The 27363-nt window shown below is 53.8% G+C and overlaps 1 protein-coding gene and 1 pseudogene across 1 annotated transcript in view; one reads left to right on the forward strand and one right to left on the reverse strand.

Annotated features, from left to right (window-relative positions):
* FER1L5 (fer-1 like family member 5) overlaps nucleotides 53-27363 on the reverse strand; it is a 56776-nt gene continuing 29465 nt past the window's right edge. Inside the window, 33 exon segments of the mRNA XM_021088398.1 lie at nucleotides 53-980; nucleotides 1089-1236; nucleotides 1518-1627; nucleotides 1791-1984; nucleotides 2060-2159; nucleotides 2360-2501; nucleotides 2706-2801; nucleotides 3015-3103; nucleotides 4754-4893; nucleotides 5107-5255; nucleotides 5456-5626; nucleotides 6137-6228; nucleotides 6457-6618; nucleotides 7148-7267; nucleotides 7572-7676; nucleotides 7794-7844; nucleotides 8469-8494; nucleotides 8628-8790; nucleotides 8871-9017; nucleotides 9925-10014; nucleotides 10291-10467; nucleotides 10629-10810; nucleotides 11668-12004; nucleotides 12266-12439; nucleotides 12530-12693; nucleotides 13232-13334; nucleotides 14341-14455; nucleotides 14777-14940; nucleotides 16308-16439; nucleotides 17636-17791; nucleotides 17879-18056; nucleotides 18613-18713; nucleotides 19541-19665. Coding sequence (XP_020944057.1) covers nucleotides 753-980; nucleotides 1089-1236; nucleotides 1518-1627; nucleotides 1791-1984; nucleotides 2060-2159; nucleotides 2360-2501; nucleotides 2706-2801; nucleotides 3015-3103; nucleotides 4754-4893; nucleotides 5107-5255; nucleotides 5456-5626; nucleotides 6137-6228; nucleotides 6457-6618; nucleotides 7148-7267; nucleotides 7572-7676; nucleotides 7794-7844; nucleotides 8469-8494; nucleotides 8628-8790; nucleotides 8871-9017; nucleotides 9925-10014; nucleotides 10291-10467; nucleotides 10629-10810; nucleotides 11668-12004; nucleotides 12266-12439; nucleotides 12530-12693; nucleotides 13232-13334; nucleotides 14341-14455; nucleotides 14777-14940; nucleotides 16308-16439; nucleotides 17636-17791; nucleotides 17879-18056; nucleotides 18613-18713; nucleotides 19541-19665 — 4631 coding nt within the window. The 3' untranslated portion in view covers nucleotides 53-752.
* LOC102159679 lies at nucleotides 19940-27183 on the forward strand (annotated as a pseudogene).

Genomic DNA, 27363 nt, shown 5'->3' on the forward strand with positions numbered 1-27363 from the left:
GTGCAGGGGGAGGGATCTCAGCCCAGAGGGTAGGGATGGAGGAGGCCATGCGTGGGGGCTGTGTGTGATTCTAGCTCATGAGCTCCTGGAGGTTCCATGCCACGGGCGGGGAGGACATCCGTGCACTTCCCCATCCTGAGGCCGGCCTCTGAGAAATGTGCAGTGTGAGGAATCCCTCAGACCAGCATGGTAAGTTCTGCCCTGGCTCTTGCCTTTTGTTCTAGAAACATATGTTTCCCATTGTGAGTGGGGCCCAAGGTTCTGGGCGCTTGCACCCCAGGTGTGTCTAGAGGAGGGAGTTGCCCCTGCGTGCAGGGATCTTTCACCTTACGAGGCCCTAGGGCAGAGGAGCAGGGAAGGAAGGGGTGCCTGCGAGGCCTGGTCAGGCTGCTTCGCCCATGGGAGCCACCCTCTCCTTCTGGTTCCCTGACTAAAGACCAGGGGTGGTGCATGAAGGTGGCATCATTCCCCCCTTGCGGGCCTGGTCAGATAGGCTGGCCTCTTCAGCCATTTGTGGTGTCGTCAACCCCCCAGATTACAAGAGAAATAGACTGCTGAAATACAAGTTTTGTAACAGAGCTGTTACAAAACTGATTTATTTCAACAGAAAATTGCAACTCTGCCCTTCTCATTGAGGTGGTTTCTGAGCAGAATGGCTGGAATCTCCCTAGCCGCTAGAACTAACGAACTGGTAGGAAGGCCAAGGGGAGAGCTGTTGGTGGCAGGAGGAGAGTCAGGCAGAAATGAGAGAATTAGGCTTGTGGGGCTGGAAGTTGTGGAAACATATCTTGCAGGTGATTCCTGGGTCGCTAGAGGAGTTTCGGCTTAGGGCCTGTTGTAGGCTTGAGGCTCAGATGATGAGTTGTGGGGATGGAAGGGTTGGTATCACTGGTGTTTAGTGAATAGACGATGTTGGCCTGAAACTCAACGGGAGCATTCAGCCGAAGTTCAGGTTTGATCACGTTCATGGCCAAATAGTTCTAGTGAGAACATGCAACAGTTAGCCTGAAGTAGCAACCTGAAAGCACTCTTGAGCCATCCCAAGAACACGCAGTACCTTTGCCTCTGTCCCCAAGGTTGTCACTCACCGGAGCTGAATAGATAAAGTTGAACAGCAGAAGCCCCATAACCAGTATGATTGCAATGGCTATGATTTTGAAGCGAGAGCGTCTCCAGACCACCCTGATGAAGTTTGTAACAGGTGACCGAAACCACATGAACAACATGTCGCTGCGTCTGTCCGGGAGCAGAGATGGCAGAGAATGGAGGGCAGAGGGAACCTTCAGGTCAAGGGACCCACAGCAAAGGCTTTCATTTTAAAAGAGCAACTTCTGCTCCCCAACCCCCAGCTGTTCTCTCCTGTAATGGAGCTTCAGCATCAGGGGATGGGGGGGTCGTCACTATCCCTCTTTACTTGCCAGCCCCCCAGTCACCACCCCATGCAAAATGCTGGACCCAGCAGCTCAGCTTTGTGTGCAAGGAAGAAAGACAGTGCCTTTGCCCAGCAGGGCCCTTACGGAGGTGGATGGAGTGTGGGGTATTGGTTGGGTTCTGACTGGCCTCGTCCTGCAGGTTTGATTAAAGCTTCCTTCTCTGTCAGAATCTCCAGGGTCATCTTCACTTTACCCTAGAGACACCGAGTGGTGAGGGGGCAAGTTCAGATGGCATGAGCAAGAATAGCTTTAAGGCCTCTTACCAGCGTCCAGAAAAGAAAAAGGATTTAACTAAGACCCCAGAAATCTCTTATAACCAAGTTATGTGGCACTGCAGTCACCTTCCCCAGCTCCTACCGACAAGCGCCATTTGCCACCATTGAGGACCTGGCAAGGCCACCAGCCAGTTACAGTCTTCATCTTAAAGAGGGAGAAGTGCTTGTACTGGAGGAAATGGGGCCACTTGGGATCTGCATCGGTCATCCTGATGGAGCATAGCTTGGAGTCCCGGGCCGGGAAGGGCATGTCAGGCAAATCCAGCTCCAGGATCCCTGAGCCCAGAGAAAAGCTGTCAGCAAGAAGAAGCTCCTTGTCCTGTGGTCATGGGCTCTGTGCCTGCATCTCACCTAGGAAGTCATCAGTGGAGAAGATGTTATTGTCCCAGATCTGGATGACGAGCCGGGCTGGGAACTTCATCACTGTCGGGTCTAGGCTCCATATGTAGTCCTGGAGGATAGCAGTAAGAGTGTGCTCCCAGCCTGTCTCTTGAGAGTTCATTGGTCACTTGGCAGACACCACCCAGCAGTGAAGGACCTTGTAGGAGGAGGGCTTCCTCCCCAGGCTACATTCCAAGTGTCCTGCCTGGTGCGGCCCACAAGTCTCTGCCAGCAGCAGGGATGAGCATACCCTGTCCCCTGGCCTATTACCTTCTGGCTCAAGACGCACATTTGTTCTGCTGCCAGGTAGTCCAAGGTGAAGACGAACCGCCAGTTGAAGATGCCCTCACCCATCTCGGAGTGGTAGTGGATGTCCGTTTTCTGCATGTCCTTCTCTAGCCCGAATAACCACCTGGGCCCAGAATCCTCTCACCTGCCGTTCATGAGGATGGTGCCCACCCCCACTCCAGACCCCAGTGGATGCTAGCACGGGGTTGGGGTGGGGTATGTGGGGGGTGGTGTGGAGCGGTGTCACCGTGAGATTAGGAGGATCCCCAGGAATGACCGAACTGGGGGAATCTGAGGGAACTGCCCGAGCCCTGCTCCTCTTCCTCACCCTTTGACATAGATGTCGCTCATCTTCTCGGAACCTAAACTGTTTTCTTTCAGGTCCACCAGGGCAGTTTTCCAGATAATGCAGCGCAGCTCATACCTGCAGCCCCCGTTCTCTGAGGCTTTGCTGAGGACTAGCTCCCCAGTGGCAGCCTAAGTTAGGGAAGAAGGTCTGAGGCTGCCCCTCCAGCCCCCCCCACCAAGTCATGCTGCATTTGAGGGGAACGCAGCGGAAGGAAGAACCACTGTGGCTCAGTGTTGGAGCCCCCGGTGCTTTGTCCGGGGCAGGACTTGGGAAATGGATGTCACTCACCTTTTAGGTTTTCTGGGGCTGATGTTGACCGGGGGGCCGGGGGGCCCAAGCTTCTTAGGGAAGATGTCCACCCACATCTGCACCTTTCCCTAGAGGGAGAGGGGGTAGCTGGCTGGGGCTTGCCAGGCTGCTGCTCAGCACGCTGGTGGGGAGCCCTGGCCCAGCTTCTGAGGTTGAGGCTGTTTGCAACACTGGGCAGCAGGGCACCAGGGATCTGTGAGGTGGAACAGACTTCAGACAGGAAGTCAGCCCATCACTTGCCGGCTTCCCCTTTTTTTATCTTTCATCCTGGGAGAATAGGCAGCAAGGTTGGTGGCATTTGAGGCTGATGCTGTCACTTGGGGTTATCACGTATAACTGGGGTCTGGAGGGTTGATGCCATTTACTAGGTCCTGCTAGACAGCCTCTCTGGACAGAGCTCCAGAACGGGACTGACGCCTCATTTATTGATCGCCTTGGTGGCCTTGAGTATGCATAAACTAGGTGATCTCCAGGTGGTTTTCTGTTGTGTAGCCACATCCTAAGGCCATCAAGCTATCCACCGAGGACAGAGGTCCAGGAAAGAAGGGATGAAAATGCTGAGGACAAGGGCAGAACTACCAACTGTGGAAGGAAGATTCCTTCAAACTGTGTGACCTAGTTTTATTCCTTTGAAATTGACCCCATTGAATGAGAAACTAGGTTAATGAGAATGGTTTTAAAAAATGCTCCCAGAGGAGTCCCCGTCGTGGCTCAGTGGAAATGAATCTGACTAGCATCCATGAAAATGGAGGTTCAACCCCTAGCCTTGCTCAGTGGGTTAAGGATCCAATGTTGCGTTGAGCTGTGGTGTGTCACAGACATGGCTTGGATCTGGCATGGCTGTGGCTGTGCCATAGTCTGGCAGCTACAGCTCCAATTCAACCCCTAGCCTGGAAACCTCCATGTGCTGCGCATGTGGCCCTAAAAAGCAAAAAAAAAAAAGGATGCTTCCAGAGAACTCTGTACCCAGAATGTGCTGTCAGCTTGAGGGATCTGGAGAATAAACTGAGTCATTCTGGTGGCTGGAGGGAGGGGATGGTGGGTTGCCTGTGGGGACTACCATTCCTTCTGTCTGGGGCTCCTGGCCATGGAGAAAACAAAGCCTGCCAGCAACAGCCAAGCCAGGGTGATGATGACTACATGTCTGCGCCCAGGTGTTGCCTCCTGCCCTCCCCTCAGGGAGAGTAAAGCCCTGATGTTGGCCGGTAAGGCCAGCATGCTTTCACGGCTGACACATAGCCTCAGCTGCTGCTGCTGCTTTTTTTTTTTTTTTTTTTTTTTTTTTTTTTTGGTCTTAGAGCTGCGCATGCAGCATATGGAGGTTCCCAGGCTAGGGGTCTAATCAGAGCTGTAGCCGCCGGCCTACACCACAGCAACAGCAACTCAGGATCCGAGCTGCACCTACGACCTACAGCACAGCTCATGGCAACTGGATCTGTTAACCCACTGAGAAAGACCAGGGATTGAACCCACAACCTCATGGTTGCTGTGCCACAACGGTAACTCCATGGCCTCGGCTTCTTGCCAATGACTCTTCTAGCCCTGAATTTCTCCATCCTCAGTGACATCCCTGGAACTTGCTCCTTATTAACATGCACAGAACACACTTGTCTTCTCTGCATGTACATCTGTGGATGCCTGGCCTCCTTCTGTCTCTTGTCTGGATGGATGGGCTCCCCAATGCCCCGACTCCTGATCCAGCCCCATCAGTCTCGTACCTGGTCAATACCCGGCTGACTGTTACTGTACAGTGTGCGGGTCTCCACGTGCTCGGGTACCAGCCCCTGGGTATGCAGGAGGTACAGCGCAAGGCGTTCTTTCTTAGGTCCCAAATAACGAGCAGTAGGGGGCTTGAGCTCTAGATAGGAGGGGGATGCAAGGAAGGGATCACAAGGTCATTAGCCTTCGCATCTCCCAGGTAGGCCCCCACCTTCAGCCTGTGCAGTGGTTATCTGCTATGGGAAGGAGGGACGGCGGGAAGGGCATGTCCTCTGGCAGCTCCTCCATCTGGAGCCCCACTGCTTACAGAGGCCTGGGTCTGTGCTCTCTGGCAGTGTGCTGTGCATCTCACCGAAGCTTTGCAGTCTGAATTTTTTCCCATTGTATAACACGGAGTCCTCCTCAGGGCTGAACAGAGGCGGAGGCAATCCTTTCCGCTTGGCATGGTGTTCCAGGAGCAAGCTGGGGGGCATCTGATCCCGCCACCTAAAGGGGCCTGACCTATGGGGTTATGTGAGGGGAAGAGGTGGGAGCTCTGGGTGCTGGAGAGCTCCTTGCATGAGCTGCAGGCTCGGGAGCAGGGGTGCAGGCAGGTTTGGGCCCTGCTTCCTTGGCCTGGGATGCAGGTGTCTTGGAAGGGAGCTGTGGGTTCACGCCTCCACCCTCACTGCCCCCTTGCCTCCATTCAGGTCCACGCTTACTGGCAGTAGGATTTAGAGAGCCCACAACGCGCCCCAAAGCCAGAGAGGAGTCGGTTTTCAAGGTCGATGACTGTGGTTCCAATCTCATCATCAGGTGAAAGTAGGTCAAAGTCATACAGCTGGATCTCTAGGTCCTTCTCCAGGGGGATGGTGCAGCTCAGTTCAAACATCCTTGGGTGAGGGTGTCGGAGAAACAGACTGCGGACCACGTCATTGCACCCCCGCCTCCCCAGCATCTCCACCCCTCGGGCCTGTGCTCCACCCTGATTGGCCACGGTGAATGAGGAGCAGGGCCTGTGGTAACCATCCTCTGCTGTGGTTGGGAGTATATTTCCTTTTTTTTTTTCTTTTGGCTGCACCTGTGCCATACGGAAATTCTCAGGCCAGGGATCAAACCCACACCACAGCAGTGACAGTGCTGGATCCTTAACTGCTAGGCCACCTAACTTTTGATAGGTCTGGGGTGTGGGACTCTGAGCTCCCTTCCTAGGCAAGGTGTTTGAGAGGGGATCGGGCTGGACTGCCCGTCTTCCATCTGTTGGACATTTAGGGTGCGGAAGACGCCATGCTAGGAACATGGAGGCTGGAAAGAAGGTGAGAGTTCTCTGGCTTTTGGTACTCCTCCCAGCACAGCGTGGATGAGGGAGGGGATGAGGGAAGGGGTGCATTGGGGCAGCTCACATGCCAAAAATGGGATCCAAGGTGTTGGGCTGGTACTTATCGCGGTTGCCAACCTTTGTGTCTCCCAGTTTCAGGATCACATAAGGGTCGCACTGGGGTTTAGTGGAAGTGAGGGAAGGACAGGAAATGGAGGGTCAGTCCAGGTGGTCCAGGAGGGCGGGAGTGGGACAGAAAGGAGCCCCTCATGCCAGATGGGGCCCATGGGAAGTTGGCAGTCTGAGGGAGCTCTGGGATGCTTGGGTGTAGGGTGAGGTCGGGGGTGCCTGGGCTCGGGAGGGGCCAGGGAGGCTGAGCGCTGTGGGTTTGGGGCTTCTTGTTACCAGACCATTGGTGTCTTGGGGCTGCAGGTTGATTGCTCGCACCATGTACACCCTCACCACACACTGCTGCGGGAAGTCCTCTTTCTTTGGCCAAAGCAAGAACTGGCGAGGGGGCTTGGGGGCTTCTGGATTCTCAGGAAAGGGGTAGACACGGAATAGGCCCTGTGCATGGTGGGCAGGAAGGTATTGGCCACCAGCCTGGCAGTGCTGGCCTGGCTCTACAAAGCCCTCCAGGAAGTGCCCCAGTCCAAGGTCAGGACAGTGGGTCATGTTGAGGGCAGGGACTGAAGGCTGCAGGGATGGGTGGGGGCAGGGCAGAGGTGTCCTGCAGGGCCCACCGTGTTTAGGAGGGGCATTGACACAGGAACTGCGGAGCAGTGGCTGAGTCCCCAGATTCCACTGAAGGGAGCTCATTTCACCCCCTGCGGGTCCCCACTTGCTTCCAAAGGCTCTCGGGCCTCGGGAGTGCAGCACAGGCCTGAGCTGGGAATGGGAAGCCCTCGCCCTTCCTGGGAAGGAGAAGCCTCCCTGAGGCCCTGCATAGATCGTCTCTGCACCCCACTCCTAGAACTTTGTTGGCCCCCTTGCCCCATCCTTATGATGGGCACTTAGAACCAGGGCTTCTATTAGTCTTCCCAGGAGAGGGGGGCATGAGGTGACAGGTGCAGCTCGGCAGGGTTAGGACACGGACCTTGAACTCCCCTACCACAGGGCTGTCCAGCTGGGGCCGTTCCTGGTAAAGTTTGAAGGTCTGGCAGAAGTCCTGCAGGCCTCGGAAGGCCGGCACGGCCTCTAGTTCGCAGTCGTATACCTGTGGGAGGGTGCGTGGGACCCCATGTGGGGGATAGTGGGCCAGGCTCACCCAAAGGAATCATTCCTGGGATCAGGGGATTGAGGGACCACCCAGGTCCCAGCCTAGAGTGTCTCCCCTGGGCTTGGCAAGGTGGGCAGCCCTGGTTGCTGTGAGGCTCTGGCGGGTGGCAGCATGGCTTGGAGTCTTGTGGAGACCACGAGGAAGCCCCCCCCCCCCAGTTGGTGGTTCCCTAAGGGCTTGGGGCTGGGTGTGCTGGCCTCTCCCACCTCTCAGCCGCCTCCCCTCCCATGGGCCCGCGAACCTCCAGGGTGTGAAGGTCTTTGTACTTGTACTTCACTGTCTTGGGAATGTTTCCTGTGGCCCAGAGCAGCTTACTCCACCAATCCACTTCATGCTCGTAGTCATCCTGGCGGGGAAGGGGGCATTTGGGCACAGTGGCCTTCCTCTGCTGGGGTCCTGCTGCCCCCACCTCCCTGAGCTGCCTGGAGTTGTTCCTTGTTCCCTGGGGCTGAGCCTCCATTACCTCAGCTTTGCTGGACTTGAACCAGAACTTTTCATAGAGGTAACCTAGGACCTAAGGAATGATTGCAGGTGAGCAAGGCACAGCCCTGCTGCCCAGTCTGCCCACCCACCTGCTCGGATTTCTGAGGGGGAAGGGGTTCGAGGCCATGGCTTCCTTCCCTGGCTCCTTGCCCTTCACAGAGAGGCCTTTTAATTCAAGGATCCTCAGACATAGGATTGGGGCCAAGAAGGAGGGTAAGGTTAGTTCTTAGTTCTCAGTGCCCCCAACTCCAAACTGAACCTGGAGCGGCTCAGAAATTCCTAGCCTCCAGCCGCACCCCAGGCTTCCTAGACCAGATCTGCTTTTGCTCAGGATGTCCCAAGGGTCCCGTGCATTCAGGTTTGACAGGTGCTGCTCTAAAGCAGCTCTTCTGAGCTTCACAAACATTGAAATCACTTGTGAGGGGAGCGGGAAGGTGGGTGGGGCTTGAAAAAAACAAGTAGTTGCTCCCTGGGTGCTACCCCCAGGAACTGGTCAGTAGCTGGCAGTCAGGATTGTTCTAAATCCCCAGGTAATTCCAGTGTGCATGCAGGTTGAGAACCGTGGCTTCAGGGTTTCATGAACAAGTGGACCTCCCACTGGGGGCACAAGGGCTGTTTCCTCTAAGTGGCATGGCACCTCCAGCCTTTTACTCACCTCCTGGTACTTTTTCACAGACAGCACTGTGTGGAGAACATGCAGTCATGAATGGCGGGGCAGAGGGGCCCCAACCCCGCAGGGCAGCCAGGGCTGGGCCTCCTCCCAGAGCCAGCCAACTGCTCAGGCCTGGGCAAGGGTGAGGAGAAAGGGCCATACGTGGAGGCTGTGGGGGCATGTAGTCCTCAGCCCAGGGGTCACAGAAGTAGGGCTGGAGGGAGTCGATGTTGGCCTGACCCACCAGGGTCTGCTGGCCGAAGTCCTTGTTGTCTACCACCTTCAGCACGAGGGGCAGGGCAAAGGTCTCGTCCGTGGGCATGTGCTGCCGCCCCAAGGAGAGGACAGAGCATGAGGCTTCCCGGTAGCCTACGCTGCCCCAGCCCGTGGCCAAAGTCTTCTTACCAGTGTGAGGAAGAGGGCTGACTGGGTGAAGTTGGGGTTGGTCTGGAAGTCCCGGATGGGCTCTGTCTGCAGGGACTCGTCCCAGCATTCCACCAGGAGCTGGGGCGAACGCACCTGCTTCATGTTCCGAAGGCCCCAGGCCAGCATCTGCCAGGACAGGGGCAGGCGGTGCCTCTGGAATGGCATCCTGTGCTGGCAGCGAGGGGCGTCAGGGGGCCTGCAGGGCCAGGGCGTGAGGCAGGGGATCCCCAGGCCTCCTGTCCCGTGAGGGACGAATGCTTGTCCTCCCACCTCCATGAGCAAGGTGTCCCTTAGGTATGGCTTTTCCTCCCCTGCTGCCCATGTGGCCTCCCTCAGGGGGGGACTTACTTCTACTGGCTGCCTCCCAGGCCCACAGGAGCAAGGTAGCCCAGGCTTCTTAAGCACCCCTGTGCCATCTAGCTCGGGGCTGACTTGGATCACCCAGGTCTCCATGAGGGTCAGTGAGCCACCCCCCTGGCATCTCTCAGCAGACAGGGGCTGGGTACCCCAGCACACCCTACTTGTGAGGGCTGCCTCGGGGCCAGAACAGGAACCAGCCAGGTAGCCTGACCTAGGCTCCAGCACCAGGAGGACCTGACCATCTTTGTCTTTGCCAGGCTTGTGGCAGGGCATGGCGGTTCGATGTGGGGGCCTCCACACTACTCTGGAGAGGTGAGAAATGGCCCCAGCACTGGGGGGCAGACAGGGCTGGGCCAAACCCCTGGGTCACTGTGCGTGGATGTGTTGTTTCTCAGAGCCTGAATCTCCTTCTCTGGAAGGTGGTCCCTACTTTTGGCTGGGGGGCCACATGAGGCTTACAGGCAGCAAGGAATGCTAACGCCCTTTGTCTCTGACCCACCGCAGAGGTCTGCATTAAAATAAACCAGAACTTCTGCTCTTCATTTCTCTCCTGTCTCCCTCCATCTCTCACTTGGTGTCTTCTCTGGGTCCGAGCTTTGAGTCAGGTAGGCAGAAGGCCCCAGAGGGTCAGCAGAGAGCGTCGTGGCCCACCCGCCCCGCCCAGCCATCCTACCTCAATAGCCATCTTCCTTAGCGTGGGCTGGATGCTCTTGGGGAGGATGTAGATCCCGTTTTTCCAGGGAACACTTAAGATGGGCAGCTGCTGTCTGAGACTCTGAAGGGATGAGGTGGGAGAGCAGGGAGCATGAGGCCCCGCTGGGCCAGTCCTAATGTCCCCCACCCCCACTCAAGCAGGACCCTAAGGGGGCTCAACTGAGGGCCCTGGAGCCCTCTGGGCCAAAGCTGGCAGGGGAGTTAGCGAGAGTTGGGCAGGCTGGTGCCACCAAGCCCAGTGTCCTGGTTCCCAGGCCCCAGGACTTCCCTGTGGGAGCATGGGGCAGCGGAGTAGGGGCACTAAGCACCACACCTCCTGGGGGGCCCTCTCTCCCAGCACCTCAGTCTCAAGGATCAGCTCACAGGACGCCAAGATCTCGCCCTCTTCGTCCTCCAACCCTTTTACAAGGGGGTGCCACCTCATGGGGGGCAGGATCCGTTTTTGGACATCCAGCCAGACCACCGGTGCCCACATGCTCCGTCCCCACAAGCTCTCCTTGCCCTGGAGGGAAGGGAGTTCACAGGGTTCTGATGACTCTGGCACAAGGGCTGACACTTATGTTCATGTGACGCTCTGCAAATGAGCCTCTGCTGGAGCAACCTTCCCAATGTTCTCCAAGAAAAAAAACTCCTCAGTGCTCTGCCCGGCCCAGTCCACCTCACCTTGGGGTCCCGCTGCCACAGTTCCAATACCACAAATGGCGGGCTCTCTTTAGTGTCCTCGGGGTTCTCGTACAGGAGGAGGTGCTGGAAGATGAGCGTCTGGGCCCAGGTAGGGGCGGCAGAGCTCCTCAGGGTTTGGGTGCACTGGCTGTGGTTCAAGAAGACTAGCCGAATGAAGGGCCCTGGGGGTGGAAGGAGAGGAGGGCATGCCTTCCAGCTGCTGAGCGAGGCTCTCCTCCTCCAGCTGCTGCCAACCTTGGACCACATTCCCAGGGAGGCTCAGGCGGGCAGCTGCGGCCACTCCAGCTTGTCCAGAAGGCCTCCTCAGTGAAAGCTGCAGAGCCCCTGGGTGCACAGCCGGAGGCCATCTTACACTATCACAGCTGGGGCCTGGGCCGACACGGAGGGCCCAGTGGCTCCTGTGGGGCGTTCTGGGCACCAGGCTACACAGGGCTGCCCTTCCAGAGCATCAGTGAGTGGCCTGGGTACCAAAGAACCTCACATGGCCCTCTGCTGAGGGTGCTGATGCACAGGGAACATAGCTCTTGGCAGATACCCACTGACTTGGCTCCTGACAATCAGGGCCACTACCAGCCCAGGGCAGGAGCCATGACTCACCTGAACCTTCCCAAGGGTCCTCCACACGGGGCCGGAAACAGCCACCCCTCCTCTCCACCTCTCATCTTCGGTCCAACACAAGGGCGAGTGGTTCCCAAGCATGTTACCTCTCTCTTGCCTTTGTGTATCATACTCTGCCAGCAAACTCCACCTCCCTCTTCAGGGCCCAGCTAAGCCCCCGACCCTGCCAGGGCTGAAGTCTTCCCTTATTGATTCCTCAGTGTTGAGGAGGCACCCAAAAGCAGTCCTGCCTCGTATTCCTTGTTTTTGTCTTTTCCCCCAACCCAGGGCCATGAGCTCCTGGACGAGGGGCTGGCGTGTTTGTCACCCCCTTCCTCACCACGGCTTTTGTACTGCTGGTAGCTGCATTGAGGGGCCCCAGGGAGCCCGGGGCGGGGGGGTAAGCAGTGCCTGTGCCTACCCTGGAAAGTCTGGATCTGGTTGGACATGAGGTTCCGGGCCTGGTAGATATAGCAGAAGAGCTGGTAGTAGTGGGGCTCTGGGTAAGAGAGCAGCTGTGTCCACCAGTTGCCTTGGGATCCCCAACCCACAGCCCCTGCTCCCTGCCCTCAGATACGGGGCCACCCAAGCAGACCATCAGCTGAATGCTCACTGTTGAAGATGTAGTAGATGAAGGGCAGGGTGGGTGGCTGAGTCATCTCTGGGGGAGCCCTCCAGGAGCTCCTGATTCTGTCCAATCTCCGTATCGAGGATGCCATGTCTGCTTCCTTCCTGGCCTGCTCTTTCATGTCTATGTTCTGTGTCCAGGAAAGACTCCCTGAGGCTCATGGGTGCTTTTTCTGTCACCTCTAGACCGGGCCCAAGGCACCCTTCTCCCCATATGAAACCCGGGGATATGGCAGGGCCCAGGTTCCCCCACTCCCGGTGGTCAGCACCTCTGACCACACAGAGCATCTCCGGCTGCTGGCCTCATGGGATGGGGATAGGGGGTGGTGGGAAGGTCCTGGCTTGGGGAGGCAGCTTTCAGGGAGGAGACACCCATCCCCCTGGAGCTTTACCAAGGATCCCTCCAGGAGGAATATGGGTGCAATGCCCTTGACCTTGTTGGGGACCAGCCTGCGGTGCCAGCAGCGGCGGCGGAACTGGCTCTGGGGCTGAGGGTTCAGGTGGAACTTGGAGCCAAAGATGCCATATTCCCAGCCTGCCTCATCCTCAGCCAGGCTGGGGTGGTGCTGTGGGGGGAGAGCAGAGTTGCCTTCTTGCCACGGTTGGGGTGGGTCCCACCCAGGGTCCTGTGCGGCTCCCACCCAGCGGCCCCTCACCAGCTGCAGGAAGGACAGGGTCTCCTGCTCATGGCTCAGCCTCCCATGGTCCCGGTAGCGCACACGTGCCCATCGCCGGCGGCGGCGTGAGTAGTAGGTCTTCTCCACCGAGTTCCAGACCAGGGGCAGGCCTGAGGGCTGGATGCCCATGCCGTACTCCCAGCCTGCGGGGCCAGCGCACAGCCCATGGGCACCAGTGGCCTGCAGGCTGGGAGGCTTGGACAGGCCTGAGATATGGGCCCTGGAGGGGCAGGCCAAGGGGGCAGTGCTGGCCCTCATGTCTAGGTCTCTCTGGAAGGTGCCAGAGAAGAACCTTCCTTTCAGAAAGGAAGATGTGTCACACTGTGCCACCTGTGTGGCCTGGGCACAACCCCCAACTTACAGACGAGGAAGGTGAGGCTCAGAGATGTCCTGGGACCCATACAAGGTCACACAGCCTGTGAGCAGCAGAGTCTGCATCTTGAACCCAGGTCTTTAGCCTTTCCTGGAGCCACCTGGGCTGAATTCAGGCTCCAGGACCCTGTCACCTGCCCTGGGGCCACTGACTACCTCCCTGTCTCAAAACAGGGGCCCACATCTGTGGAATGGGTGGATGCCCTGATCTCCAGAGGCCAGGGACCCCAAGGAGCTTGGGCCCACCCCACCTGAGAGCTTGGCTGCTTTCAGGTCCTCCTGCCATCAGCCTGAGACCAGAGGACCAACCTTCATTGTCCACTGCGTGGTTCAGCTCCACAGCCCAGTTGTCATTCACGTGCCAGCCTTTGGGGCACTTCATGTTCTCCCGGGCCTCCACGGGCTCTCCTTTCTGTGGACAGAGAGGGCAGCATGAGGGGTGTCATGCTGGCCTACTACATCAATAATGGTCTCTGGCCCCTGGGAGCAGACAGCGCTTATCACATCTGATGCCACCCATGCACATGTCCACTTAAGATCCTTTCACTGGCTTGCCTTCTGAACTATATGTTTGTTGGTTTATTTTTTAGGGCTGCACCTGCATCATATGGAGGTTCTCAGGCTAGGGGTCAAATCAGAGCTGCAGCTGCTGGCCTACACCACAGCCACAGCGATGCCAGATCTGAGCCACATCTGTCGTCTATGGCTCCTGGCAATGCTGGATATTTAACCTGAGTGAGGCCAGGGATCGAACCCACATCCTCATGGATACTAGTCAGATTCTTAACCCACTGAACTGCAGCAGATACTCCTGATACATGCATCTTTTTTTTTTTTCTATTTTTTTCATGTATCTTTTAGAGGAAATTTATTTAACCCGTATCAGTGGAACCACTCACTATAAATAGGAAATAAACATACTAATGACTGAAACCAAAACAGTATGACCAACTCTCAGCTGGACGCTGCCGCTTGCCCAAGTGCCTCTGCCCTTGAGGAGGGAGACCAGCATGACTGAGAGGTGGGTTAAACCCTCATGTCCAATCAACAGCCACTGATCTCCTGGGGCTACTTAATTTTTTTTTTTTTTTTTTGGTCTTTTCTTTTTAGGGCTGAGCCTGCGGCATATGGAAGTTCCCAGGCTAGGGGTCTAATCAGAGCTGTAGCCACCAGCCTACACCATGGCCACAGCAATGCCAGATCCAAACCAGGTCTGTGACCTATACCACAGCTCACAGCAAACCGGATCCTTAACCCATTGAGTGAGGCCAGGAATGGAACCCACATCCTCATGGTTCCTAGTCGGATTTGTTTCTGCTGCACCACAACGGGAACTCCCTGTGCTTTTTTCACTCAGACAACCCAGCTTCCCAGTCACCCACCTGGTGGCATCGCTTGCCCCTCTAGCCCCTGCTCACCACGTCCGTGTTGGGGATGGTGGCGGGCACCCAGGCCCCTGTTGTGTCCCGGCGCTGGTTCTCATACACCTCCTCCAGCACCTGGCTCTTGTTGATGTCTGTGTCCAGGAGAAGTCTGGGGGAAGTGAGACCCCAACTTCCAAGCACATCTCCCTGAGCTTCTGGGCCCCCAGAGTCCTCCTCTGCGAGCCAAGTGATCCCATACCCAGCAGCTCCATGTGCTCTGGGCCAGGCTGGGCAGCCGGAACTGGCAGGCAGGGCAGGGTGGTGATCAGGGCCCCGTTTCATGCGCCCCAGTCCAGGGGACCAGGGTTAAGTGGTTGTGTTTGCCTCTCTGGGCTGCTGCTAAGCGGCAGTTTTGGGTAAAAAGAAGTGTCAGCTCCAGGGCTGCCTGTCCTGGGGCGAACAGGCTTCAGGCGCCGCACCCTGGCCTTACCTCCTTTGAGGCTCCACTGTCCACTTCCCCTGCCAGTGCCACCCATGGGGCTCCCTGAAGTCCTCCTTGGGGATAGCCTTGCGCCCCATGACGTCCGAGAAGTTCGGGCAGCGATGCAGCCCCTGCTGCCCCCACTGGTCTTTGTACTTGGCCTGGTTCTCGTACTGGGAGAGGGGAGACATCAGAGCCTGCTGCCACCACTACCCCCCCAGCACACCTGGGGCCCTTGCTCTGGGCTGTAGCACCTTCTAGAAACATGGTAGAAGGGCAAGAAAGGGCCACAGGCCACTGCCTGGTGTCAGAAGCTGTGTGTCACTTTATTTTTTTGGTCCTTTTAGGGCTGCACCCACAGCATATGGAGATTCCCAGGTTAGGGGTCTAATCAGAGCTGTAGCCGCCAGCCTATGCCAGAGCCACAGCAATGCCAGCTCCAAGCTGCATCTGTGACCTACACCACAGCTCATGGCAACAATGGATCCTTCACCCACTGAGCGAGTCTAGGGATTGAACCCGCATCCTCATGGATACTAGTTGTCACCCACAACGGGAACTCCTGTGTTGTCACTTCTGGTGGGGAAGCCCTCCTTGCCACACTGGTCATCAGCACAAGCAGCTGCCACTCATCCAGTGCTCCCCGTGGCAGGCCCCATGCCAAGGGCACCACCTGATCTACCCCCTTCCCCAGCACATTCCTGTTTCACAGCTAAGGAGACCGAGGCTCTACCCCAGGTTGCTCAGTTCTCAAGAGGTGGAATGGAGTTGATGCCTGTTGAGAGACTGGTGGCGCAGGTGATGTGACCTGTCTGCCCTGTGCCACTGCTGACCCAGGGAGCCCAGTCCTACTCCCCCACTGCCACATCTTTGCTGTCTCTGGGCCCTTCTTCCACATTCCCCTGCTAGGCACGAAGCTCTGGCCCCCAGCACTCATCCTAAATACCCCCGTCTCAGCACCTCCAAGTCCTCCAGTCTGTCCATCCTCAACATGCAACTTAGGAACCAGGAAAACATGTTTTAACTCAGTAAACTAAAAATGCTGAAACACAAAACTTATTTCCCTTCTGTTCTCAGGATCGTCTCCTGAGGTGTGTCCTCCCGCTTCTCTGGTCGGCTGCTCACCCACCCCTGGGTTTCCTGGTTCTGTGGAAAGATGCCTCATTTCCTGCTCCTCTGCCAGTTCCAGGCCTACCCCATCCCAGGAGGACACAGCTGAGGTGGGCAGGGTCCCGGGCTGCCGCATCAACAACAGACAAAGCCCCTGCAAATCGTAGCGTTGCTCATCTCACGTGCCCTGAACTAACTTGGAGAAAGTCCTAATAAGCCTCCATCTGGGTGAGAGTGACCAGGCCTAGGGGCTCACTCAGCTGTTCTGCAGTCAGCACAGCCTATGGCTTGTCAATCAGGGACCCCTTTAGTCTCTCACTATTGGAGCCCCTTTCACAATTCTCAGATTCTGCCAGTGACGTTTTCCCTCCACCTTCGGAGCTGGGCGACCTTAGCATCACCCACCACCTGCCTCATCCTGGCTGCTCACCGTCTCTGCATATACGACCACTTCGCCCTGGCGGAGCAGCTGCAGATCCTTGCTGTCCTTCACATTGCCAAGCCACATGCAGACGCGGAGCTGGGCTGGGAGCGTGTCCTTTTCTCCTTCCCCCTCTGGGTACTGAGCCAGAGGCAGGTCAACAACCACAGGGGTGGGCCCCCCAGGGGCAGAGGTGCCAGTGAGGGAGTGACACACACACCTGCCCCTTCACCCTGAGGCTCGGAAGCGTGGCCCTCACACTCAGTCTGGTGTTGGGGAATAAGAGAGGTTGGGGCGGGTTGGTTGGGGGAGGGGCAGTACCACTGGGGAACCTGGGAGTGCTCCATGGAGGCGCAGCTCTGAAGGTGACGTGGACAGTGATGCTTGCTAGACGCCAGGCACTGTGCTAAGTGCACATATGTGCTCTTATGCTCACATACCTCCAGGAGGTGGGCATCATTATCAGGCCCATTTCACAGATGAGCGGACTGAGGCCTGGCCGTGATCAGGAGTTGGCCTCAGCTCACACAGGCCAGTGAGTGGCAGAGCCAGGCTTTAAGTCGCAGTTCGTGCAGGATGGGAGGGACTCAGATGGGAAGGGGAGGGGGGAGCCAGGGAAGTCTCTAAGAGGCAGTGTCCCCCACCTGCCTTCTGGGGGAGGGCTGGAAGCAGGGGGCTGTCTTTAGGGTGGAGCTGAGATCAGTCAGTCTTACTTATGACTTGCATCTGATATGACAAGCTGGCATCCAAACCATATAGGCATTAATTTTTTTTTTTTTTTTTTTAAGGGCTGCAAGTACAGCATACAAAAGTTCCCAGGCTAGGGGTAGGATTAGAGCTGCAGCTGCCAGCCTTCGCCACAGCCTCAGCAACACCAGATCTGAGCCACGTCTGTGACCTATACTCCAGCTTATGGCAACATGGGATCCTTAACCCACTGAGTGAGGCCAGGGATCAAATCCGCATCCTCGTGGATACTAGTCGGGTTCATAACCCTCTAAGGCGCAGGGGAACTCCAGCATTAAATATTTAGATGGCAGCCAGTCGTGGTCCCAGGAGAGATAACAGGGACTGGACCAGGTGAGGCATAAGGATGATGGAGAGACAGATTTGAGGGCCGTTTATGATGGGCATGGACTTGGTATTGGCCCTGTGCTGAAGACCCAGGTCCCCATCTTCATTTGGATGCTAAACCCCATTTCACCCTATAAAGGGCCCGGGAGACTGGAAGTGGAGATGCCTGTAGGGAGGCTTGTGGGGGCTGCCAGGGAGTTCTGGGCTTTTCCCTTGGGGTGTCCTGGGCCCTCTCCTCCCCTGAGGACCCCCTGCCTCCCCACCTGCAGGAGGAGGGTCTGTGTCTTCCCACAGAACCTGCCGGAGTGCAGGGCCCCGGCCGGAGAGAACAGGATACTGTGGGCAGGCACCTGGGCGTAGGCCACTCGCTGCTCCCGGGACATCAGCCAGATCATCACGTCTGGAAGGCTCACCTGGGGCTGCAGGCGAGAGGGCATCAGGCCTGCAGGGGCGGCTCCAAGGCCTGCTCCCCGGCCAGGGTGGTGGGGGTGGGATCCAGTGCTCACCTCAGGGAGCACGGCATTGAGGCGGCACAGCCAGCTTTCCACGGTGGCCACCATGTCCCTGGGCTGGGCTTTCTTGGCGTTTTGGGCCAATTCCCTCAGAAGGAGGCTTCGGAGCTGCCACCTCTTCTTGTCCAGGTCAGTGGCCTTGGGTTGGTCAGTCATGCAGGGCAGAGGGCGCCTATGGCCAGGACCAAGAGGGAGGGGGCTGGGCCTCTGTCCCATCTCCTCACCCGTCGCCCCTGCCCCAGTTCCCTTCCTGGACCCGAGATCCTGGACCTGGGGAGACTTTCCCACCCTCCTTAGGAAGCCCACTCACAGCGGGCCTGGCCCTGGATCCTCCTCCTCCCCCTCCTCCTCCTTCCATCACGCCCCCCCCAGGGTGCTAGGCTTGTGGTCGGGACCTTCTCATGGACAGCGGTGTGAACTATGAGATGGGGACCACCCAAACCCTGTGGGGTAGGGGTGGGGATCCAAGTGGAGCTGATAGAGGCCTTACAGTGGATCTTGTGGAACAGACAGAGCCCTGAAGAGGGCTTTGTGGCTAGAAGGAGTGGCGGGGGAAGGTGCGGAGCGTGCATGGCTTGTCTGGATAACAGAGAGAGGTTTGGTTTGGCAGGAGCATCAGGGATGGGTGTGGAAAGGTGGCAGTGGGTCTGTAGGGTCCTGGTCAGCCCCAGCGACCCTACCATATGAGCCTGGTCAGCCCCGCCCGGGAGAGGTGCCCCCACTCTTACTTGCAGTCCTCTACCAGCTCCCTCAGCAGTTTCTCCCAGTGGGGGAGTAGAGCTGGGTCCCTCGGATTCCTCATGGATTTCAGAGTGTCCAGGTTGGCTTTCTGCTCAGCAAGAGAGAAGCGACAAGTGAACATGGGGCTCACCTGGGACAGGCTGCAGGGCTGATTGGCCCAAGATATTTTCAGCCAGGACTTGGGACCTTCAAGAGATAATCTGGGATGTCCATGCAAAGCTATCATGTGCCCTTGCAAGGCTAGGATCCCCATGCACCCTCCCCACTACACGACAGAAATGGGTGGCAGGAAGGCATTAGCATGGGGGCAGGGGGGAACTGTGAGGGAGTGACAGGGTCCTGACCTTGGGCTTCCCTTCCCTGATGGCAACAAAGTCATGTCTGAGGTGAGGCACCAAGTGGCTCTCCTGCCTAAAACTGGAGGGGCCTCCCTCCTTAACAGACACCTAAGACCTTTTGTGATCTGACCCTTCTCAGCGTTCCGGGCCTTATCTCCCCTTCACCCCAAACTTCATGATCACCATGGCTTTGCCCTTTGTTCCCTTCTCTCACCCCTACCATGCCCCCACCAAACTTCTTCTTAAAGATTCTGCTCAAATGTCACCTCCTTTTTGAAAACCTCCTCTGATGATCCCCTCTTCATCTCGCTCCCCCCACCCCAATCTCTCTGCCCTTATAGCTGTGGGCACCTGTGTCTCTATTCCAGCTCTACCTGCACTGTGTACTGACCACTTGCATAGACAGCTTCCCTGCTGGTGAAGAGTGTGTCTACGCATTTTCCGTGCCTGGCTCTGGCATCCCCCCTGTGCAATGCATGCGAGAGCTGAGGGACTGTGACTCCTATGACTCATTGCCCCAAACCTCCCACCAATGACTGGGGTCCTTTCCTGCATCCCGCTCCCCCACACCACTCACCAGGCGGTCCCGCGTGAACTGGAGGAGGTTGAGGCAGTTCATGCGGAAGCTGACGTCCTCCCAGTAGGAGGTCACAGCCACGACGGGCTTGGTGTTGTACCAGGGCACGTAATGGTAGATGTTCCCTGAGACAGAGAGACACATGAGGGGAGGGGGGTATCTCATGGACAGTGTCCCCTGTGTCCCCACAGAGGACCTTCCCTGGGCTACGTCATTCCTCCAAGATGAGAACTGCTAAGCCTTCAGGACAGATGTGCTTGGAAGAGCACAGTGGCCATAGGGAGCATTCATGGCAATAGGTGTGTCATGTGGCCTTTCAAAGTTCCCAGTTTACAGGTGGGAGAGCCCAGGCCAGTGGTAGGAAGTGGCTTCCCTGAGCTGGCACAGCCAGGTGGTATAATGCAGGCATCCAGCTCCAGAGCCCATGCCCTTAACTCAGGCGAGAAACCAAGGCAGGAGGCCTGCCTGGAGGTAGGGTCTTCCTCCTGGCTCATCAGGAGGTGGAGGAGGAGTGACCCTGGGCTCAGGAGACCCAGGGTTAGGTTGGGGTGGGCAGACATCTGACATAAGGGACCTGCCCATGCAAAGGAGTAGGCTCAGAGAGTAAAGCACGGACAAAACCAGTGATGGGCTTGGCAGACTGAGTCTCCTGGCCACATTATTTTTATTTTTTTGCCACACCCATAGCATATGGAGGTTCCCAGGCTAGGGGTCTACAGCTGCTGGCCTGTGCCACAGCCACAGCAACTCAGGATCTAAGCCGAGTCTGCAATCTACACCACTGGAAATGGAAATGCTGGATCCTTAACCCACTGAACAAGGCCAGGGATTAAACCCTTGACTTCATGGTTCCTAGTCAGAATTCATTTCTGCTGCACCAGGAATGGGAACTCCCCATGTTCCTTGTTGAAATAAGAGAGGAGAAGCTAGAGGAAACATAAGGGATTCTCTTTTTTTTTTGGCCACAGAAATTCCTGGGCCAGGGATCGAACCGATACCACCGCAGTGACAATGACAGGTCCTTAACCACTAGGCCACCAGGGAATTCCCAAGGAATTCTTTTTTGAAACATATTGCTGGGTTGACCTAAAAGCAAGAAATTCACACAAACCAAAAGAGCTGCAAGCCTGTGAGGCAAATGACTTCTGTCCTCTGGGTTTCTGGCAAAGTTTGGAGACCTGGCCCTTCCCTTTGACAACTGCTAGGGCTCAGCAATCGGGAGAGAGGGCCAAGTGCTGCCCGAGGTGGGCAGGCTAGTGGGACACCCCACGTGATACAGGTTGAACTGTGTCCCCGAAGAAGCTATGATGAAGTCAGTTCCTACCACCTCAGAATGTGACCTTATCTAGAAACAGGGTAATAGAAGCTGTAATTAGTTAAGATGAGGTCATTCTGGAGTAGGCTGGACCCTTAACCCATAATGACTGGTGTCCATACAAGCAGAGGAGAGTGACCGATAAAGGACTGGCCTATGGAGGCACAGAGACAGAGGGAGAAAGAAGGTGCTGAGATGCAGTGATGTGTCTACAAGCCAAGGAGCATCAGGCAACCACAAGGACCTGGGAGAGAGGCACAGAAGAGATGCTCCCTCAGATGCATCAGAAGAAATCAACCCGCCAACATCCTGATTTTGGGCTTCTCACCTCCAGAATTGTGAGAAAGTACTTTTTTTTTTCTTTTTAGAGCCACATCTGTGGCATATGGAAGTTCCCAGCCTAGGGGTTGGATCAGAGCTGCACCTGCTGGCCACAGGACACAACAGGAACTCAAATACATTTTTGTTGTTATAAGCCACCCACTTTGGGGTCCTTTGTGATGGCAGCCAGAGCAAACTAGTTTGCCCTGCAGAGCTGGCACAGCAAACCCTAAACCTCAGTCAGTGAGAAAGAATCCACCACACGGAAGAAATCAGTGAGGAGACTTGCCCCTCTCCAGCGTGGCTCTGGGTAGTAGGACAGGAATTTTCCTGAAAATGTGTAACCACAAGTGGGGCCTCAAGCAGGCTGCATTCTGCATTCAGGCCACCTGTGTGGTCTGGAGAAGATGTAAAGTGGCCTCTGGTTGGCCGTACCACAGGTGAACGGAGGAAGCAAAGACAAATCCTCTCTGGAGCATGAAACTTTAGTCAAGTCCCTAAGGATTCCCACAGATAAAGATCCAAGAAAACAAGCAGCTAAGAAGCAATAGACACACCCTCTACCCCAGCATATCTGCTGCCTAGACAAACCCCCAACAGAAAGGCATGCATGGCACTGTCAAAAGACAAGTAGAAAGCGATGCACATCAGCACTAGTCCTACCGTCTGCAACTAGAAACCACCCAAATCTCCTTGTAGTAGAAGGAATAAATAAATTACATGTTTTCCTTTTTACTGCCGCACCTGTGGCATATGAGAGTTCCCAGCAGGGTATAATTGGAGCTGCAGCTGCCAGCCTATACCAGAGCCACAGCAATACCAGATCCAAGCCGCATCTGTGACCTATACCACAGCTTTCGGCAACGCTGGATCACTGAGCAAGGCCAGAGATCGAACCCAAATCCTCATGGATGCTTAACCCACTGAGATTCTTAACCCCCTGAGCCACAACAGGAATTCCAAATTATGGCATATTGGCAGAATAGAATACTATAAAGCCATGGGAATAAATGAGGCACAACTATACCCACCCACATCTAGGTTTATGATGCATTTCACAAATAAAATGAGCCAAAGAAGCCAGGCACAGAACAATACATACTACATGATTTCTTTTATATAAAGTTAAAAATCAGACAAAACTAATTGGTGGTTAGGAGAGTGGAAGTCGCCCTTGGTGGGGGTGGGGGTTGAGCAGTTCAAGGGATCTCTGGGATGTTGAGACCCTGTTTCATGGTCTGAATGCTCTTTTGTGGGGTATGTTTACTTTGTGATAATTCATTGAGCCGGACACTTGGGTTTGTGTACTTTTCCAGAGGTGTGTTATACTTGAATCAGAAGTTTACTAAGGAATTCAGAGTTCCCCTTGTGGCTCAATGGATTCAGAACCTGATGTTTCTGTGAGGATGTGGGTTCGATCCCTGGCCTCACTGAGTGCGTTAAGGATCCGTGAGCTGGGGTGAAGGTCACAGATGCGGCTCAGATCTGGCTTTGGCATGGCTGTGGTGTAGATTGGCAGCTGCAGCTCCAGTTCAGCCCATAGGTCTGGGAACTTCCATATGCCGCTGGTGTGGCCATAAAAACAAACAAAAAGTTTACTGAAGAATTTAAAAAAGAGTGGGAGGAAAAAAGAGACAAAATACATAAATGACAGTGTGTCCAATGGTGGAAAATGCTACGGACAAGGACGAAGTTGGGGAGTGGGATAGGGAGCTGCCCAAAGTTTTACAACAGATGGTTACCTAGGGCCTTTCCTGAAAGATCTAGAAGAAAATATGCAGAATGCAGGCCAGAGAGATGAAAAATACAGAAGAGAAAATTTAAAATGTGCAGAACAGAATAAGGATAGAGTGAATTCGAGATGGAGCTGGAAGAGACAAGGGGAAGAGGTAATTTTCAAAGAGAAAGTATCTTATAATTTTCTACAATTGCTGGAAGGACACCAGTTCCAGACTGAGTGAATCACTGGAATGATAAATAAGCACAGATCCATGACCGGGGCTCTCAGATATGAGCGTGCCGATACAAGACGGCAATTTTCTCCTTCTCCTCTTGGATTGCATACAAAAGTAACAAAGAGAAGGAAAATAACTCCATTTTCAGCAAAACAAGGAGACAGATATAATCTGCAGGCTGAAAATACACTAAGGAGTGCCAAAAGCAACCGTGAGTGCCCTAGGTGCTGTAAGGGTTGAAGAGTGATAGAAGTCAGCTGGGGGAGCGAAGAGCAAGACAGACAGCAGGAAGCACGGCTTGATGGGAGCAGAGCACAGAAAATGCCAGCAAAAACACACTCCCCAGAATGAACTCAGGATTCAGATGAGAAACTGGGAGCCAGCCAAACTCAGGAAACGAGCAGAAGAAAAAACAAAAACATCACAGGAAGGAAGACTGCCTAAACAGAAGCCCAAGGGAGCTTAGAGTCTGCAGACAGTCCTGTGAGAGGCATAGAAACAAGAAATGCAGCCAAAATAAGATGGAAACAAAGAGCTGCAAAGGATCAGGGTGAAAATGACAGATACAAAAGAAAACCAAGGAGTGGCTGTTGTGGCACAGTGGAAATAGATCCTACTAGTAGTATCCATGAGGGTGTGGGTTTGATGCCTGGCCTCACTCAGTGGGCTGCGGATCCAGCTGTGAGCTGTGGTGTAGGTGGCAGATGCGGCTTGGATCCTGCATTGCTGTGGCTGTGGATGTGGCTGTGGCTGACAGCTGCAGTTCTGATTCAATCCCTAGCCTGGGAACTTCCATATCCCTCGGGCGCTACCCTAAAAAGCAAAAAAATGAAGAACCCTAACGGTTAACCAGGGAGAATGGTTCCATCACTGGAGCCCCAAAAGTAGAAAACCCAAACAATAGAACAGGATATTCAAAAATATAAGAAAATTCCCATTGTGGTGCAGCAGGTTAAGAACATGACAAAGTTTCTGTGAGGAAGCGGGTTTGATCCCCGGCCTCACTCAGTGGGTTAAGGATCTGGCATTGCCACAAGCTATGGTGTAGGCTGCAGATGCAGTTTGGTTTGGGTGTGGCCGTGACTGTGATGTAGGCCAGCAGCTGTGGCTCCAATTTGATCCCTAGCCTGGAAAATACATATTCCACAGGTGCAGCTGTAAAAAGAAAAAAATACATACATAAGAAAACTTACATGAGAAAAGGACAGTCTTTTTAACAAACAGTGCTTGAAAAATTGGATCCTTATATGCAAATTAATTCAAAATGAGTCATAGAGCTAAAATATAAGAATTAAAACTATAAAGTTTCTGGAAGAAAAAAATAGGAGAAAATCTTCATGACCTTGGGTTAGGAAAGAGTTCTTAGATATGATACCATAAAAGAAAAAAAAAAAACAAACGAACTTCAGCCAATTTGAAATAAAAGAACACTTGAATCGACACCATATGCCAGGGAAAACTGACTCCAGAGGATGAACATGTGGCTTAGAAATTATTGGCCTTAGATGACTACATCCTAGAAGTTACTGGACTTCCTAGAGTTACTGGACATCCTAGAAGTTACTGGACATCCTAGAGTTCCTATTATGGCTCAATGGGTTAAGAACCTTAGTTTCCATGAGGATTTGTGTTCAATCCCTGGCCTCACTCAGTGGGTTAAGGATCCGGTGTTGCTGCAAACTGTGGCAGAGGTCGAAGATGCAGTTCAGATCCTGCGTTGAAGTGGCTGTCGTGTAGAACTGTAGCTGCAGCAGCGATTTGACCCCTAGCCTGGGAACTTCCATATGCTGCAGGTGCAGCCCTAAAAAGAAAATTTATTGGACTTTCAAGATAAATAAAGAATTTCTGGGCAGCTGGAAAAAAAGATGAAGAAATTTATAAGGAAAAATTTATCGAAAAGAGAATAGATATGAATCTTTTTTTTTGGTCTTTTTAGGGGAGTGCCCATGGCATATAGAGGTTCCCAGGCTAGGGGTCTAATTGGAGCTGTAGCTGCTGGCCTATGCCACAGCCACAGCAATGCCAGATCTGAGCTTCGTCAGCAACCTACATACACCACAGCTCACAGCAATACTTTATCCTTAACCCACTGAGCGAGGTCAGGGATTGAACCCGCAACCTCATGGTTCCTAGTCAGATTCGTTTCCGCCGTGCCACGAAGGGAACTCCCGAGAATAGGTATGAATCTTTAAGAAACCACAAACTTCTAGAAGAAAACATGAGTGAATCCCTTAATAAATTTGGAATGGAAAAGATCTAATTAGGACTCAGAAGCCAAAGCCATAAAAGAAATAGTTTGAGTAAGTCTTGGGGCTTCCTGGCAGCCTAGCAGTTAAGGACTCGGCGTTGTCACTGCTGTGGCTCTGGTTACTGCTGGTTTGATCCCTGACCTGGGAGTTTTTCATGCTGCAGGCGCCACAAAAAAAAAAGTCTTAATGGAAATTAAAAAAAAAAACAACTCACCAGAATACCATAAGGGACAGACAGGGGAAATATATTTACAGCTCTGTGGAGTGCTAGAACTTTCTACTGATGGTGGTTACATGAAAGTATGTATTTGCCAAAATTCATCCAACTGTACACTTAAAGTCCATGCATTTTACTGTTTGTAAGTCATACCTCAATAAAAATAAAAAAAAAGCCACTATTAAGAGAATGAAAAGCTCCAAAATTGGAGAAGATATTTAACACGTTTGACAAAAGCTTGTACCCAGGAAAAAATAAGGTCCAAGTCAATATGAAAAATACAGCCAAACAGAATAATAGATAAAAGATACTGAGGCCCCAGTCACTGATTCGCCAAAGGACTCAGCATCCTCCCCCTTCGAGCCCCCTGACCCCCCTTTCTCTCGCTGCCTTTTGCAGGGCGTTATCTTAAGTCTGGCTATCCAGCACCCCCTCTTTTTTGACCCCTTTGCTGCTGAGAGTAAGGGTGATAACCTGCTTCCTGCTGGCACTGAGTATTACGTCCATATAAGAATTCACAAGAGGAACGGCAGGAAGACCCCCTACTACTGTCCAAGGGATCACTGGTGATTATGATAAAAAGAAACTAGCAAAGGTGTTTAAGAAGAAATTTGCCTGCAACGGTGCTGTCATTGAGCATCCAGAATATGGAGAAGCCTTTCAGTTACAGGGTGACCAGTGCAAGAATACATGCCAGTTCCTTGTAGAGATTGGATTGGCTAAGGATGACCAGCTGAAGGTCCATGGGTTTTAAGTGCTTCTGGCTCACTGAAGCTTAAGTGAGGATCTCCTTGCCATGAGTAGAATTTCCCTTCTGTCCCTTGTCACAGGTTTAAAAACCTCACAGCTTGGATAATGTAACTGTTTGGGGTCTGCTTTTAACTTGGACTCGTGTTAACTCCTTTATGCAATAAACCAAAGAAAAGAGCCCCCCCCCCAAAAAAAAGATATTGATAGGCTTTTTACAGATGAGGAAAAACAAACTTCTGTAAACATATGAAAAGGTGCGACAACTCCATTTATAATCAGGAAATTGCAAATCAAGACCTTGTAAGACACAGATCGGCAGGAACGAAAAGACCAGGCAACGGGTAAGGGCTGGTGAGAACACGGAGTAATAGGAACTCTCACAGCGTGCTGATGAGAGTGTAATTTGGTGTAATTATTTTTGCTTTGAATTTCTCTTCCACGCCTGGATATGTAATTTAGATGAAGTCTTGCACTTGTGACCAGGAGACAGGCTCAAGAATGTTTACAACAAAATTATTATAGTAGGAAAAAAAATATACAACCTAAATGTCTACATTAACCACATAATTTGTGGTATAATCATATAGTTGAACATACACAGAAATGAAAATGAACTTCAGTTACACAGACCAATATTACTATATTATTTCTTGGGTAAATGGATCTGGGAAGACCATACAGGGGATTTCTAAGATGCTTAGACAATTTTCTACCTTTCTAAGACAATTGTCTACCTTTGAAGCTGCGTGGTGAGTTCATGGGTACACATTTTATTATTCCTCCTTAAGCTACACATATACACTTAATATACTTTTTGCATAGATTTTTCTTTTTGTTTTTTCAGGGCCTGTAGCATATGGAGGTTCCCAGGCTAGGGGTCAAATTGGAGCTGCAGCCGCCAGCCTACACCACAGCCACAGTAACGCCAGATCCAAGCCGGGTCTGCAATCTACACCACAGCTCGTGGCAATGCCAGATCCTTATCCCACTGATCGACAGGGATGGAACCAGTATCC

This window comes from Sus scrofa, chromosome 3 (genome assembly GCF_000003025.6).
Source record: "Sus scrofa isolate TJ Tabasco breed Duroc chromosome 3, Sscrofa11.1, whole genome shotgun sequence".
NCBI lineage: Eukaryota > Metazoa > Chordata > Mammalia > Artiodactyla > Suidae > Sus > Sus scrofa.